The sequence below is a fragment of the Carya illinoinensis genome, chromosome 11 (genome assembly GCF_018687715.1).
Source record: "Carya illinoinensis cultivar Pawnee chromosome 11, C.illinoinensisPawnee_v1, whole genome shotgun sequence".
Classification (NCBI taxonomy): domain Eukaryota; kingdom Viridiplantae; phylum Streptophyta; class Magnoliopsida; order Fagales; family Juglandaceae; genus Carya; species Carya illinoinensis.
The window spans coordinates 41,879,543-41,895,004 of NC_056762.1; the positions used below are offsets into that span (position 1 = coordinate 41,879,543).

Consider the following 15,462-nt stretch of genomic DNA (forward strand, 5'->3'; position numbering starts at 1 on the left):
CGCATAAGCAATTTAGTTATGCTACGTAGTTCTCCCAACCCTTTCCAAAAAAAAACTAACATACTAAGAAGCAAGAAGGCCTCGCTAACAATAAACATAAGCAATTTAGTAATACTCAAAAGAATAGAGATTTTAGTGCTTTAGGTATTTATGATTATATTTGGACATTTCATTGCAGCTAACAATGATGGAATTGACAAATGAACACGGGGCGACTCTGGAAACTATTTAAGGTGGAGTTTCTTTAAGCCCACCAGGGGTCCTCGCCTGTTCTGAAATCGGTTTCAACCCACGGAACAAATAATACCTTCCCATCATCAATGTCTGCATGTGCCAGAGCCAACGACTGTTCCAAATAAAGAGTACAAGGTCAATTAACACACAGATAGAGAGAGATAGAACCAATGAAAGGGATTCTCAGTCACTTTGTGACATACCAGAGGAGCAGGTCCCCTAACGACTCTGCCTTGGTAGTTGTATTGGGAACCGTGGCAAGGGCAGATGAACTTGTTTTCAGCAGCATTCCATGGCACCACACAACCTAGATGTGTGCAGACTGCGTTAATGCCATAGGTTGCCAGACTCCTATCATTTTCCACAACAAGGTAGGTTGGGTCTCCCTGCAATTTCGATTTTCTAAGACATCACTTGTAAGTTTTGTTCTTGAAGAAGGAGAAATGGACTATTTGGACTAGAAGAATGGATTTGAATGTGCTGGCTATATAAATTAGATATATGGTCAAGGATTATGAAGCGGTGTTACAATGGCTGATTTGTCATTAGTTTGCATTTTGCAGAGCTTATATTGCTTAGAGAATATATGGATATCCTAAGTAAATATAGGATACGTACCTTCAACCCTTGGGTTAGGGTTCTGTCACCAGGCCCATGGTTCTTAAGCCAATCAGATGCAATGACATCATTTCCAAGAGCATCCTTTGCTATGGTACCGCCACCGGCACCACCAGCCCTGTTCAGTTTCCCATGCTTAAGGTAAAAAAATCAAAACAAAGGAATTGCAGAAATCATAATTTGGCGTTAAAGTCCTATAATGGAGTTCAAGATTTGGATTGAAATAGGTTTTGCACTGTGGAACATACCATTTTCAAGGTAATTCAAGAATCTATATATATAAATATATATATATATATATATATATATATTTATACACACACACACACACACAACAACAACACTTCAATATGAAAGCTGAACGATATGTGTTGAATATAAAGTTTCTTAAATATTTTGGAAGGGTAAAAATTATAACTAGGAAACTTAAATTTATTAGGACGGGACATTAGAATAAGAAAGAAAACTGAACTCACCCTGGTGGGACGAAAAAGGAAGCATAAGGAACCAACATGCCAGCCGTGGGAAGAGAAAGAGCCCCTAACAAAAGCAGATTCATGAGCTCCCTCTTGCCCATGTCAGGTACGCGGTCGGATGGAATGCTGGTGGCCTGGCAAGTAATTTTCACACCCGTTTCCTTCTTCGCCAACTGGGTTTTTGTGGGCTTCACCATCAAAGCTTGGGACGAAGAAAACAATCCATTCTTACTTGAACACAGCTGAAAACAAACATGAGCAACTTTGAGCTTTGATTTTCAGACATCATATCGATATTTTGAGTTTTCAGCCAAGTCGCTGCATTAATTGGTTGCAGGAGTCGTAAAGTCCTTGAAGAGGATGCAATTTAGACTGTATATGAAGAATCGAGTACTTACCTGAGAAGTGGTTGAAGGGGAAAGAGTCGAGGCAGCCATGGAAGAGAATTTGAGAGGGGAGAGATGGGGGAGGCTGTACTAGATATGTGGAGGAGAGAAGGTATGTACATATTAGTTTCTAGATAAGGCAAAAGATTCGACTGACGGAGAAAGACGGTCTCATAGAGCCACATGTTGCAGATATGCAACGTTAGTGTTCAGAAGTCCTATCTCCTTTATGAAGCTTGTTAAACTACCTAAATAAATGAGTCAGTCCGGTTATAATTAAGATTGATTTTATATTTTTCGTCTGACGATTAAGATTAATTAAAAAAATTGATGCTAGCTTGTATATGAAGAATGTAATTTCCCCAAGATCAAATTATTTTATGTGAATCCAAGAAAACAGAACATTAAATCATATCTCACTCGGTTTTCAGTCTTTCCACCACTTCAAACCAGTGACATGCGACGGGACCGTAGTTCTTTGTTAGTTTAACGAAAATTACCATAGCGTTAACGTATTTGAACCTCCATGATTATTTAGTATGAATATATTTATGCATTGATTTCATTCAAAAAACCAAAACAAAACCAAAAAAACCCATCAACAAGTACATTTTGGGACAATTTTTTATTTTAAAAATACAAACATCTTGGACTTTTAAGTTTTAAGCCTTTCTACGACAACTTGGACCCTCACCCAAGTGGACGCTCCCTGACATGTAATCAAATTTCTTCAACTCTTCCTTACATTTGTTCAAATAGAGGCATTTCGGCCAAAATTGGATGAACAAAAAATCGGATGCAACACAAAAATCTCCTCGCTGATTGCTCCACCAATACAAATACAGATAAACAAGCAATCTCGTTGCAGAGCAGAAACATAATACAATACAAAAACTTACAGTGAAAAAACAGGTAAATTGTTGTTTCAAATTTTTCTGTGAATTTCATAAAGTTCATTTTTTTTTTAAATAATTGATCATAATGTCTATATCCGCAAATGCTCTACAACCCAAAGACACAGTTTGGTGATAGTCCAGATTCTATGAGACTTCATGGTACCTATTTCCTGTTGGATTGGAATTTCCTAATCTGCCAGGTGTCACTTAACTGTTAAGCCTCTCAAAGAAATATAGATACCCCATATCTTTGGGGGGATTCACGGAGGCACCGACTTTGTCATCATTGTAAATAACCCATCTACCTTCTTTAAATATGTGAGCGACATAGTGACCACATTGAGTGGAGGTTCCAATGTGGCTAACTATTCCAATCAGTCTATACCCTGTGGAATTCAGACATTTTAATCAAATGTTGTCAGAAGCGAAATAACTAGAGAACTGTCAAGTTAGAAAAAGGACAACAAAAACCAGTTTTAATAGTTACCAATGATACAGTAATATAATCATCTCATGAAATATGGACTATAATCGAAAGAAAACAACAATGATTAGTAAAGAGCAACTGCATTATCAGCTTTAGTCCAATTGTGTTTTTGAAAATCTGGACATTTTGAAATGGAGTACAAAACGTGATAAATATGCAGAATACATAGTTAAATCTCCGCAAGTGAAGAAGCATTGTATATGTTAGTCAACAGCCTATCCTATGGTCATGTGAAATGCACCCAGAGCACAAACGTAGATAATAGAAACAAAGATAAAAACAAATGAACTGATTATCTAAAAGCACAACTTTTTTGATTGAGTTTACTTTGGCACGTGAACTTCAACAAAAGGAAGCAGCTAATACAAATGCTACACTAGTTTGCATGCGGAAGAAAAAATTGTGCCCACGACAAGGGAAGCAATAGCAGCCAAGCCACACGGAAACATACTCAAAGAAATACAAGTATGAGACAGTATAACATTAAAAAAATAAATAAACTTATAAAGAAGGAACTCACTCCCTCCTCCATCAGGCAGTCCAGCATCGGTGGGAGTAGGTGCAGTGTTTGATGTGGTAGCATCCAGATCCAATGAAGAAGGATCAGGATTGCTAAAAATCCAATCTGTTGCTTTCTCGATGTCACCACCCTGAAAATAGAAAAGGGCATTACAACCCAAAATAAGATAGGAAATTTCCAGTATTTAGAAACCTAATAGTTATGTGTAAATGCTGTTCTGAAAAGAATTGAGAAGGAACAAAATACTTACCGAAACCTTCAGTGCTTTTCTAGCAATTTCTTCTTGAAAACCAAATGAAATCAAAGTATCAACTTTTGATTGGTCAAGGCTCAAAGCCTCAGCACCTTCTGCCTCTTGGGAAATAGGAACATCGATATCTGGGAAAGCAAAAGTGCATAAACATCATTTGGTGTCAACACAATAGAACTCAAACAATTTAGGTAACAGCTCTCAAAAGCTGTATTTTTTATAAGTTATTGAGCTAAAAGTTATTGTTTTCCATGGTGAAGTTTACTTTTCTACAAGGTAACACTGTTTCAAATACCTGGATCATCCATATGAGAAAGTAACCAATTCATTGCCTCTTCGACACCAGTGTTTGAGGTCCTTACGGCAGCTTTCTCACAATGAAAATGGTTGAATCCCATTGAGACAAGCTGAGAAACAATATCCTCATCTGGTAAGGGCTTATTTGGTTCTCTGTCACCCTCTGGAACTGTGTTGTAAATAAAAAAATGCCAAGAAAAATACCATATCAATTGCCAATGCAAGCATACCAAAGCAAACAATATTTAAGTCTCAAAAGCCTAGGCAATTTTTATAATGCTAACTAAGACATGCTAAACGAGCAGCAAGCCAATGCACTTGGATGGGGCAATTGCACATGGTCATCCGCCTATTCTTCTCTCAACAAAAATGAAAATAAATACCGACTCCAACCCCAGTCAACCGCATAGAACACACTCATTCTTCAGCCATAGAGACCAAAAAAAAAAAAACCTACTGAAATGGGGCTTACCTGCAGCTACCAACTTAAAAACACAAAACACCAAAATATGCATCCTACTAATTACAACTTAAGCATCTAATCAGTTCAACCACGAACATGAAAAGAAGTCTGGTTTGAAGGATGTCAACAACTATATCCTGAAGTAAGTTTGGGATGTGTGTGTGCGCGCACACGCACGCCCTACAACAGAAGACAGGGACTGGGAACACACACACACACACAGAGTATATGTACAGAGATTCTATAAAGTGTGATTGTTAATTGAGAGAAAATATGTAACTAGACATAAATATGCAGGCATAATTTATAGTTCAAAGGTGGTGCTGGGAAGGGAGGATAGAATGCTGTGGGTTCACGCAGGAAATTCCAAGTTCTCTGTTTCTTCTTCTTACAGAATTTTAACCTGTCACAGGAGCTGTGAGTTTCCTTGGAAAAATATTTGGAGAGTGAAGGTACCTACCAAGGTGGCTTTTTTCAGTTGGGTGGTATCTCTGGGCAAAGTTTTGACCACTGATAATCTTAGGAGGAGAGGTATGTGCATAGCTGATTGGTGTGTCACGTGCAGAAGGATGGAGAATCTGTAAATCATCTTTTTCTTCACTGTGACGTGGCCATGTCTTTGTGAAATGAGATTTTTAAACGGACAGGTATACTTTGGGTAATGCCTAAGGACGTGATGGATCTACTTGCAGGTTGGCATGGTTTCAAGGGAAGAAAGAATGTAGCTGATATTTGAAGTTGATTCTTTCATGTCTGATGTGGTGTCTCTGGCTTGAAATGAATGGGAAATGCTTTAAAGACAGAACATTCGATGGGAGAATTTTTCTTTAGTACTTTTGTATTTGTGGGCTAAAACTCTTGTAATGGCTGATGTTAACTTTCTGAATTTGTATTAGCTTTTCTTTTGTTTTTAGAGTGATGTAGGTATTTCCTTTGTATACATCCTGTATACTTGGGCTTTTCCTATTCTTGGGAATAAAGTTTCTCATTAATTATAAAAAAATAAATCTTGTGACACGAGTTAAAGGAAACTTCGAAATTCCAGAAAGATGACATACCGCCATCCGGTAATAGCTCTTCCCCAGGTTGAAGACCCTTGCTGCGCATGTGACTGATATCTATGATATCAGGAACATCAATGTAGACATCTGTATGGCCAGATACAATATACTATAACAACAGTTTTGAAAGTAAGCTAAAAAAATGCGCAAGATGCAGAAAGATACCAAGCTTTTTTGGCACCCAGCCCGCCTCCATAACAAATTTGCGCATGTGCAACACCAAGTAATCAGGGAACGAAGTCAGACCTGCAGTCCTGCAGTATGAAAATGAAAGAGAGAAATGAACAGAGATAGCTAAACATAACTCTCTTCATCTCCAGGAATCAATCGCCTAATATTCGGGATGTGATTGTCATTAACAGTTCATCCTTCCTAACTCCAAGAAAAGAGTGACTACCACTTCCTAAAAAGAAAAGGCTAAAAAGGAAAGAAAAAACAAGAAAGACCTAACCAATCAAAATGGACTTCATTGGTAGAAATATGAACCATCTGATCACTGACAAGATAACCAGCCTGCGGCTGGTAGGTGAATCACATGGATAGGTGAGCCAGTGACAAATTAGCCTGCTTAACTTTTATAGTATGCATGGATATACATTAATATATAAAACAGGTATCACATCACCAAATAAGTAGCACTCTAAAACAACATATTTCCAAATAAAAAATATATTAAAACCAATGAAAAATAACAAAGCTTACTTGACTGCCATTGTCTTAGCCTTCAAGGCAGTGCTGTAAAATTCATGTATCTCCTCCGGAGCTGAAAAGCTTGCAAGGCATGCTTCTAGAGGCACCCTTGGACGTACAATTTCATCGCTGGATCTGCATAAACTAGAAATTATAAGCAAGAAATCTAATGGGCAAAAGCATGATGCTGGACCCATTAGAACTTACACTTTCTTCCCTTCTGAAATCTTTTCTGCTTTCAATTTCTGAAATACTTCTAGATCTTCTGAATCCTCAAAACAATAATACCATTAGCATAGTAAGTTTGGGAAGAATCTTCCAGAAAGAGAGGACTACAGAAATTTACCTTTATTAGTAGCCTCATGCAATGGAATATTTAGTGAAAGGATGTAGTCAAGCCTTCTATGGTAAGTAACTTTTCCAGATGAACATAATATTCGATCTTCGATACCAAACTTGAAGCTCCTTGCAGGATCCAATTCAGGGTTTGCAGCATTAGCTCGTTCAACTTGGTCAAGAAAATGTAGGAAGAATTCCAGGGCATCCTAAATACATTGGTAACAAGTATAAACATAAGACATAAGCATGAAGTACAATAACATAATATCATGAAGGGGACAAAATAAGCATTTCATAAACTAAGCCCAAGGCAGGTGCGGAAGCTAGGCATTATTCCCAATAAGTTGAAGCACATAGAGCCAATATTGGGCCATAGATAGTTAATAAACAAAACCAAGACATAAGCACATAAACAAAAAAATAAACAAAACCAAGACAGCAAAGACAAAAGCACATAGTCACCTAGATGTGCTGTTTTCCACTTGAAATTGATCAAACATATTGCACATTTAATTTTTAAAACAGCACAGCCTCCTAACAAAAGGTTAATTGTCTGATATCATAAACCCATTCTTGCAGAAGGTTCTCTAATCAAGTTTGCGATTGTAATTATCATAAATCATAAACCATAATCAGATTATTTTGAAACATCTACCATAATAAAACTTTGCCAAATTATTTAATAAGTGATCCAAAACATTGGAATGCTAGTGAGTCGAAGGATCTAGAAACCACTCTCTAACAGTTAGTTTAGTTCAGTCCAAAACTTTCTAGTATTATTATTCATGAGATTCAACGCTAGAATTTGGTAAAAATTCTCCCTCATTAATGCAATTGCTCTTCAAGTACCAATTAATTCGCTTATGTATGTGACTATTAAAAAGAAGGGTTTTCTACTGTTTTCGTTATTCATGCATTGAGGTTCCACTATTAGGTTGGCAAGTGACGTTGTGTACAAACAGATCTCTTTGACACTGTTGTCCAAGCTGGACAATGGGCCATTGCTGTTTTGGAGGTCAATTCCATCAATCCAGATCGCAAGTCATCAAGAGTCGGTTCAATTATTGTCAGAAAAAACTGACGTCAAAAAACAAGCATTGAACTGACCACATGGTTTCACTAAAACAACTACTCAGTCAGAGGTCAGTCAGAGGTCCCACATAATTTATGCATGTTTGTATAGTCTACCATCCAAATCTCATTCAATTGACCTGCTCATGCAGCCCCCAAATGCCATATGCAGTGTTTATGCTAATTGTCACGGTTCTCTTTTCTTATGAGTTAAGAGTCACAAGTTATCTTATGTATTAGAAAAGGAGAAGGTATAATATATAAGAACAGTTCGCATATATTAAAAAATCTTTTTAACATTGTAAGTAAAAGTAACTTTATTGAAGAGAATGAAATAGCCGTTGCCCAATTACACAGCGGTTTATAATTAAATACTTGCTAAAAAATCTATAGTTTATTACAAAACGAGTTTAAGGAAAAGAAGTTGATTATACCTGCTGTCTCATCGTAGAGAATTCAGGATGGCTAGCAGCAATAACTGCCTTGAACATTCGAGGGGGTATACCTTCCTGTTTCTAATATTTACACGAGATTGCAGAAGGAAACAAATGTAGAACATGTCAAAGTACCATCTTAAAAGAAATTTAGTTAAAATTCAACGTAGAACAATAAATAGCAAAGTGAAAAATTTGAGTAAGAAGAGTCTATAACTAAAAATTAGATAAGAAAGAAAAAAGGTTTCAGAGAACAATTATAAAACATGCAGTATGGATGTCAAAGTTTGAGAAAGAACAACAACACAGATGATGTGATGACAATCCAAAGCCTGCTTGAAAACTTCAAGGTTTAGAAATCTCATGGCATTCATAAATCCCGTGGAATAATTTAATAACTTAAAAGTACAAAGCTGACACCCTGAACACGAATGATATTCAACCAGAAAAAGCTTACAGCGGTTGTGGTTGAGGTAGCATTTGCATTATCATCTTTCTGGATGAAAAATAAGAAGATGTAAACCAAACAGAAGCATAAGCCATACTCTCGAGGAGCTTATTTTGTTAGAGTTACCATACCTCCAGTGCTGGAATAGAGTATTTACCGGATAGCAAACCATGCGACAGCTTAGTTCTGCCAAAGAACAAAAAAGCCTAAGAATATATCTACCACATGCAACAAAGATGATTGTGGCCAATTGAACACATGAACAAATGCACGCAAGTTTATTAATTTAAAGTACAGTACATAATCTCAGCAATCTGCATATGCATAGCCAATTGATTTATATCACCAGGAACGCCTCTAATCTTGTTTTAATTAGCAACATGAAGAAAACCATAATTATCAGAAGAAATTGCATGAAAAGAATTAACAGCATTAATTTGCTAGTTACTTACAACTGCATATTAAGGTCTACAGTTGGATCAGCAGGAGCCATCTCAAAAGCCATTTTTAAACTTTGGGTCATATAGTATCTGATAATATAGTCACAAAAAAAATGTAAGTAAAAAAGTTTCATTAATATTCACAGGGAGAGGGGACAAAATAAAAAAACTATGCTCACCGTGAACCAAAAGAACGTGTTGAACACACGACTTGCATAGTTGCTGCCAAGTAGCAGCTGCAAGAAGGAAACAAGAAAACATCAAATGAGTAATTATTACCGAGCAGGCCCTAAAAAAGGTCAAATTTACCTGTTTCCAAGATTAACAAGTCCGGTATAACCTGGTCCGCATAGTGGTTCCACTTCCTGTCCACTTTCTTGGATTCGGTTCCAATCGAAATTAGTATTCTGGTCCAGTTCTCTCTCAGCAGTTGTCATTTCAGTCTGAAACAATAAATCGATAGTATCCCGATCAAACTAAATGTTAATTTGTTATAATAACAAATATAGTTGAGGTCAATACCCCCACCATAGTTATAGAAACATCAGCAGACAAATCAACAACAGAACCTTGCATGGTATAAATAGGTAAATAACAATTGAAGCCTGGGTGTTACTATAAAAATTTAATTTAAAGAAAATGCTCTCTAGATTATATAGGGGGTCTGATATCCAGGTAAACTGCCAATGCACAAGATGGAATCAATCAAATCCAAAACTAATTAACCAGACCCCAACCTAATTATAGGTGGCATATATTATTGAACACTGCACCTGACACAAGGTAGGATCATTAATACCATGCACAAACAGGTACTAAGGCATAACATTGATCTATAAGAGAAGAAAAGGAGAGCACCTTTTGTAATGAAGAAAAATCAATGCCAAAATGTGCTAGATGCTCTGCTAATAGAGGGTCCAGAACACTTTCATCCTCTGGGTAAGAGAAAACATCTGAGCTGCCCCAAGACATTAATCATCATTAGCACTCGTTACATTCAAGAATAACTCAGACAAAAACATAATATCGGCTTAGATGTTAATAATTAAACCACTAGGGCACTTATGCTTAGTCTGTTCAGACTGCAAGGAACTTTTTCAGTGCCAAGCAGCACATTTCTAATCGACAAATATGCAAGCAATGCAAGATAACATTAATAAATAAATTAATTAATTAAAAAAAAACCCAAACGTTTTTTTTTTTTTAATAAGAAAAAAAAAACCCAAATGTGAAAGAATAACAGCTCAACTGGCTACTGATTTTCTCAGAACAGAACAGTATCATTAGGCTTTACACAGTCTTTTGCCTGTCATTTTTCCTATCTCCTAACAATTTTGAGATCCTGTTCTTAGAGAGGAGATACATTTTTGAGACATTAAGGGCATGTTTAGGTAATAAGATGATATGAGAATTCTGTGAATAATAGTGAAACGGTTTGTAAATGGTAGTGAAATTGTTTGAGTTAGGATGTTTTATTGGGTTTTGGGAAATGAGAGAGAAAAAGTTGAATAAAAATATTAGAAAGTTAAAATATTGTTTGGATATAATTTTGTAATATTATTTTTGTTTTGAAATTTGAAAAAGTTGTATTGGTTTTTATATTCTGTTTGGAAGTTTGGGAAAATTGTAATGATTCGATAATGATTAGATGAAAAAGTTTGAAATTGAAAAGTGTTTTATGTTTGAGTGATATTTGGGAAGGAAATCATGAAAAGTTTTGATCTCATCTACGCGTCCAAACATGGCATAATTATCAAAGACAACATTGATAGATTTCAGAAATCCCAAAAGGCAAGGAGGGGACACATTCCCTATATGGTGGGAGTCTGGAAGCACATACTAGAATCGCAACGGGCTAGAATAAAATTCTAGCATGATATAGGGCATGGAGAAAGAGACCTTAAGGATACATTCCCTCTAGTTTTTACAATTGCATGTGAAAAGGAGGGGCATAAGTGGCAGACCTCGTGGAGATGCCGGGTGGCTCAATCCAATGGAAGTTGGCAGCTTTTCTGATTTTTCAGCCAACACCATGGGGTTGAGAACTCAGGGAACTAACAAAATGTGGTGGGTACCCACTATAAAAGGTAAATTTTCTGTTCACCCCTTCTATAAGACCCTCACAAATCCACATAGCAATCATAGGTGCCTCTCAAGGCGGTATTTTTCCCCAGACAGCTTCTTTGGGCAAGATTTTGACTACGGATAACTTGCAGAAACGCCAGGTGATTGTTGAGAAGTGGTGCTATATGTGCAGGAAGAAGGCCAAGATAGTGGATCATTTGCTACTACATTGTGAGGTCATAGGGTGTTATGGGATGATGTCTTTAGAACATTGGAGTTAGCCAGGGTTATGCCTGCTACTGTGGTCGAGTGTCTGGCCAGCCAGACGAATTTGGGGGGTATTCCACCAATCACAGCTATGTGGAAGATAGTTCCTATTTTTATTCTATGGTGCCTATGGAAGGAACGAAATGATCAGAATTTTGAAGATAAGGAGCGCTCATTTGTGGAGATTAAGTTGTTCTTCTTTAATACTTTATTCCTATGGGCTAAAGCTGTGGATTTCAATGGCCTAGATTTTTATGATTTTGTTGTTTCTATTTCTCTCTCCTAACTAGGCTTTACCTCTTGTATGCTCCCTGTGTACTTGGGCTTTGCCTATTCTTATTAATATAATCTTTTACTTATAAAAAAATATAATGATGTAAGACAATTAAAATATAGAAACCCGGCCACCAATGAACGAGACAACTATAATATATAACGCCAGCTTAGACTGAAATCCCAAAGCATATTTACTCCAGAGTTCAAGATCAAAGAACTAGATCGAGAGTAAGGTTGAAGTTCAAACCTTTTTTTTTTTTATCAGTTGAAGTTCAAACCTCACTCAGTACTTATGTAACTTACCAATAAAAGAAAATTACAAAATGAAAATATTTTAAGAGATCGTGACAGGGGAAAGGATTTTATGGTATCATGTCAGAAAATGGTTAGTTCTAACAAGAAACTGGCAGTTTGTGAAATAAATCAACTTTTTTAAAGACGAAATACGGTTGCTTCTACACAACAGCTCCAAACCACTTTTCTCAGCCAGCTAGGTAATCAGTCCTTGCAAAAAATAAAGTTTTCTGGCCCATGGGGCTACTGAAGTAAAGATAGAATCTTGCCAACAAAAAAAGCAAAACAAGAAGATAAATAAATTCAGAATTATTATTAATAAGAAACCAGCATATTCTATCAAGATAATTAATCAAATACCGATCAAATCCAATTGGCAATTACCATTAAGCACAACTCAAATACCTACGTAATTATGGATATATGGGCAATGCTTGGAATTAACAATTTAAAATATAAATATAACAATGAATGAATCCTTCCACTGTCCTTAGCCCGGGGTAAAAAGCAAAGTAAGGAAAAAGAATGAACCCTTCCAATGATGACATTGCATATATCAATCCAAAAATTGTACAGATATAATACTTTTTGAAAGAAAAAAAGTACATTTTTTTCCATGCAATTATCTGCTGCTTTAGCTTAGTTACATCAGTGAGATCATTTTTTTTATTTATTAGTAGTATAAAGATCAAAAGTATGTGAAAGCACATTTTCCAAATAGAAAATTGGAAACTTATCCCAATTAATGATGCCAGGCAGCATTACCTGCTGCTTCCAAATCAGCTGTAATTGTCCCAAGCTTTACAGCAAGAGGGTAGCCTGTCTCCTTGTAGTGTTCAATGGCGTGATTGTTGCCACCAGTACCATCCCAATTTCTTCTCCCACAAAGGATCATTCCATTAGTAAGATTTAACCAAAGATTGTCCTTTTTATCACACTTTGCACATTTCCACCCAGATGGAGGGATAATGACACCATTGTCAATCTGTAGCAAATTCACTGCATAGGAACTTGTTTGTTTCTTATCAGCTATCCAAGCTGCAACTTGCTCTTTCCGCTCGGCACCCTCAGCCATCAAGATAGCATCAACAGCCAACCTGACCTGCAGTATTTTTCCATTAGTTAACCAAATCATGCTCTTGTTTGAGATTCTTTCCTTAAAAAAAAAAGAATGAAAAAGGCAATAACCACCTTCTCAGGCAACTCAACCGACGGAAATGGAAGAGTAACATAATCAGGTAATATGACTATAGTGAGAGTTTCTTCATATTCAGATTCACTGTTGTCAAATCCTCCATCAACACCTATAATTTTGATATCAAATACAATGTTAGTATTAAAATGTATATCCACTTCAGAACAGCAAATAATTAATAAAAGTTAAAATATATACTCGGTATTTCTACAACAGCCAGAAGATCACCTCATAAACTACTACTAATAACACTTTCAGATGAACGTGACCAATAAAAATTTCCCTCTATGCAAAACAAATTACAAGACTAGTAAGAATTGAAGTAAGAAATCTGGTACAGACCAGATCCAGCATATCATTTTTTTTTTGTTGGGGGGGGGGGGGGGGGGGGGGGTGTTTCTTTTGTCTAGTAGGTAGATTGTACCCTTTTTTCTTCTGATAAGCAATAATTCTTCATTAATATTCCTACTGTATATCTACTCCTGGTGGTTTTGATACTCATAGTTCCTGGGCACTCTAAATAAATTGTAGCATCTACTGGTATTTTAATATGACAGTATGATATTGTCTTACCCTCGTTACTTCAATTCCACTCGTAGATCTCGAACATAGATGATTTTTTTATAAGTAAGAATTTATTAATATCAGTAGGCGTAGGCAGATTTCAAACAGAGATGATTGTGCTAAAAATAACAATTAATCCTCCAGACAGCATATGAGGGTGTACCATCAAATACCATGACGATATATCATAGTAAGGCAAAGACAACAAAACTTCAAGTACCTATAGCCAAGAGAGTTGGTTTTTTGGATGGCCTATCTTCGGGAACCGCCTTTCTTATTTGCTTTAAATGCAAATAAACCGGGTTCCCAGTCTTCTCGTAATTCCAAGCAACACAGTCCTTCCCAAAAGCAAGAAATGTATTCATGTCGATAAACAACCCACCTTCTGATCTCTGAAATCCCAAAGATACCACAACACACAATGTAAAAAATTATGAACGGTATAATAGAGATTACATTAAAATCTTCTTATTTATATTGGGATATACAGAAAGTAGCTTGACAAAGCTTTGAAAATTTGAATAGTGTTACACTGCTTTACTTAATATTCTCAAAATCTCAAACAAGATAATCCAGAGAAGGAAAGAAAGCAGTACAAGATGCATTACAAATTAAATTTCTCACGCTCATAAGGTTTCACCGTTTCGTTGGCAATAAAAACCATTAAAAATGAGAAAGTCCCAATTAATTTTCTTATATTTCCTCAAAATCATAAAAAGGTTGTGCAAGATTGGCTAATGACACAACCAGAACAGGATAATCCACGAAAAAACCCGAAGATTGAATACTTGAACTTCACTTTCTAAGACTAAGCTATAAAGGTCCTATCATTTTTCTCCGTTCCCTACACTTCCTCATCAAGCAAGCGGGATATAGAAAGACACAAACCATCGAAGAGAGCTTCCGACAAACAGGTCATCTTGGGAAAACAAGAATATGAGACAGACACAAGCACCAAAGAGAACTTTCTACAGACACCAGAGCCTCAATGGAGTAAGCCAATAAACTGGCAGATAAGTTTCTTTCTTCCGATTGAACTCACTTCTCTCGGGAACGAAACGGAAAATGATGGAGGAAGAGAGTACCGGAGTGTCGAAAGAGATGCAGCATTCTTGCTTGTAGATGCGATTGGTGGGCTCCGGGATCCGAACCCGGGAGAGATTGGATCGGAGCAGGTCCATGGGGGGTGTAGAACGTCTTTCTGCAAAACCAATAGGGTTTAGAACACAGTAAGAGAGAAAATGTGCTTTGCCCTAGCTAATGTTTGCAGAGTCCCTTTGGGAAGGGGTAAAGAACATAAAGAAAAGAAAAAGAGAAAAAAGGTTTCTTGCGCGATTGAAACAAGCCTTCTCCGTCAGTTTTTGAGTAAAACTGAAGCGGACATGTAAAGGGAGATAGAATCATAGATAGTTATCACAAATAATTATTTATCATAAATATTTTAGTAATTAAGAAAGATAAAAATATATTATGGAATTTATATATATACTATAGTATATAAATTTTTTTCGTATTTATGATAATACTAAATTGGAATATTCTTGTTAGTATAAGATACAAATATATTATGGAATTTTTTTAGTATATATTATAGTATTAAAGTCAATAAAAACTATAATATTTTTTCTTTTAGAAAAAATGAATTATTTGAGAATCGATAAATCCCATTAATATTTAAATTGTAAATAAAGT

General features: G+C 36.2%; 2 protein-coding genes across 2 annotated transcripts; both read right to left on the reverse strand.

Moving 5' to 3' along the window:
• Window positions 1-85: 85 nt before the first annotated feature.
• On the reverse strand, window positions 86-1,887 carry LOC122280338 (cytochrome b6-f complex iron-sulfur subunit 1, chloroplastic-like). Its single transcript, XM_043091187.1, has 5 exons — window positions 1,727-1,887; window positions 1,329-1,570; window positions 853-970; window positions 438-620; window positions 86-346 (listed from the first exon to the last, which is right to left on the reverse strand). The coding sequence occupies exons 1-5, from the start codon at window positions 1,763-1,765 to the stop codon at window positions 245-247; spliced, it is 684 nt and encodes a 227-aa protein (XP_042947121.1). The 5' UTR covers window positions 1,766-1,887; the 3' UTR covers window positions 86-244.
• A 624-nt stretch (window positions 1,888-2,511) lies between these two features.
• Window positions 2,512-15,155, reverse strand: LOC122280335 (ubiquitin carboxyl-terminal hydrolase 14). The gene is made up of 20 exons (XM_043091181.1): window positions 14,856-15,155; window positions 13,991-14,162; window positions 13,203-13,315; window positions 12,777-13,113; window positions 9,969-10,063; window positions 9,420-9,553; window positions 9,290-9,346; window positions 9,123-9,200; window positions 8,802-8,856; window positions 8,680-8,718; window positions 8,223-8,303; window positions 6,725-6,923; window positions 6,586-6,643; window positions 6,391-6,513; window positions 5,854-5,942; window positions 5,686-5,775; window positions 4,163-4,333; window positions 3,868-3,995; window positions 3,618-3,747; window positions 2,512-2,996 (listed from the first exon to the last, which is right to left on the reverse strand). The coding sequence occupies exons 1-20, from the start codon at window positions 14,949-14,951 to the stop codon at window positions 2,818-2,820; spliced, it is 2,424 nt and encodes an 807-aa protein (XP_042947115.1). The 5' UTR covers window positions 14,952-15,155; the 3' UTR covers window positions 2,512-2,817.
• Window positions 15,156-15,462: the final 307 nt, after the last annotated feature.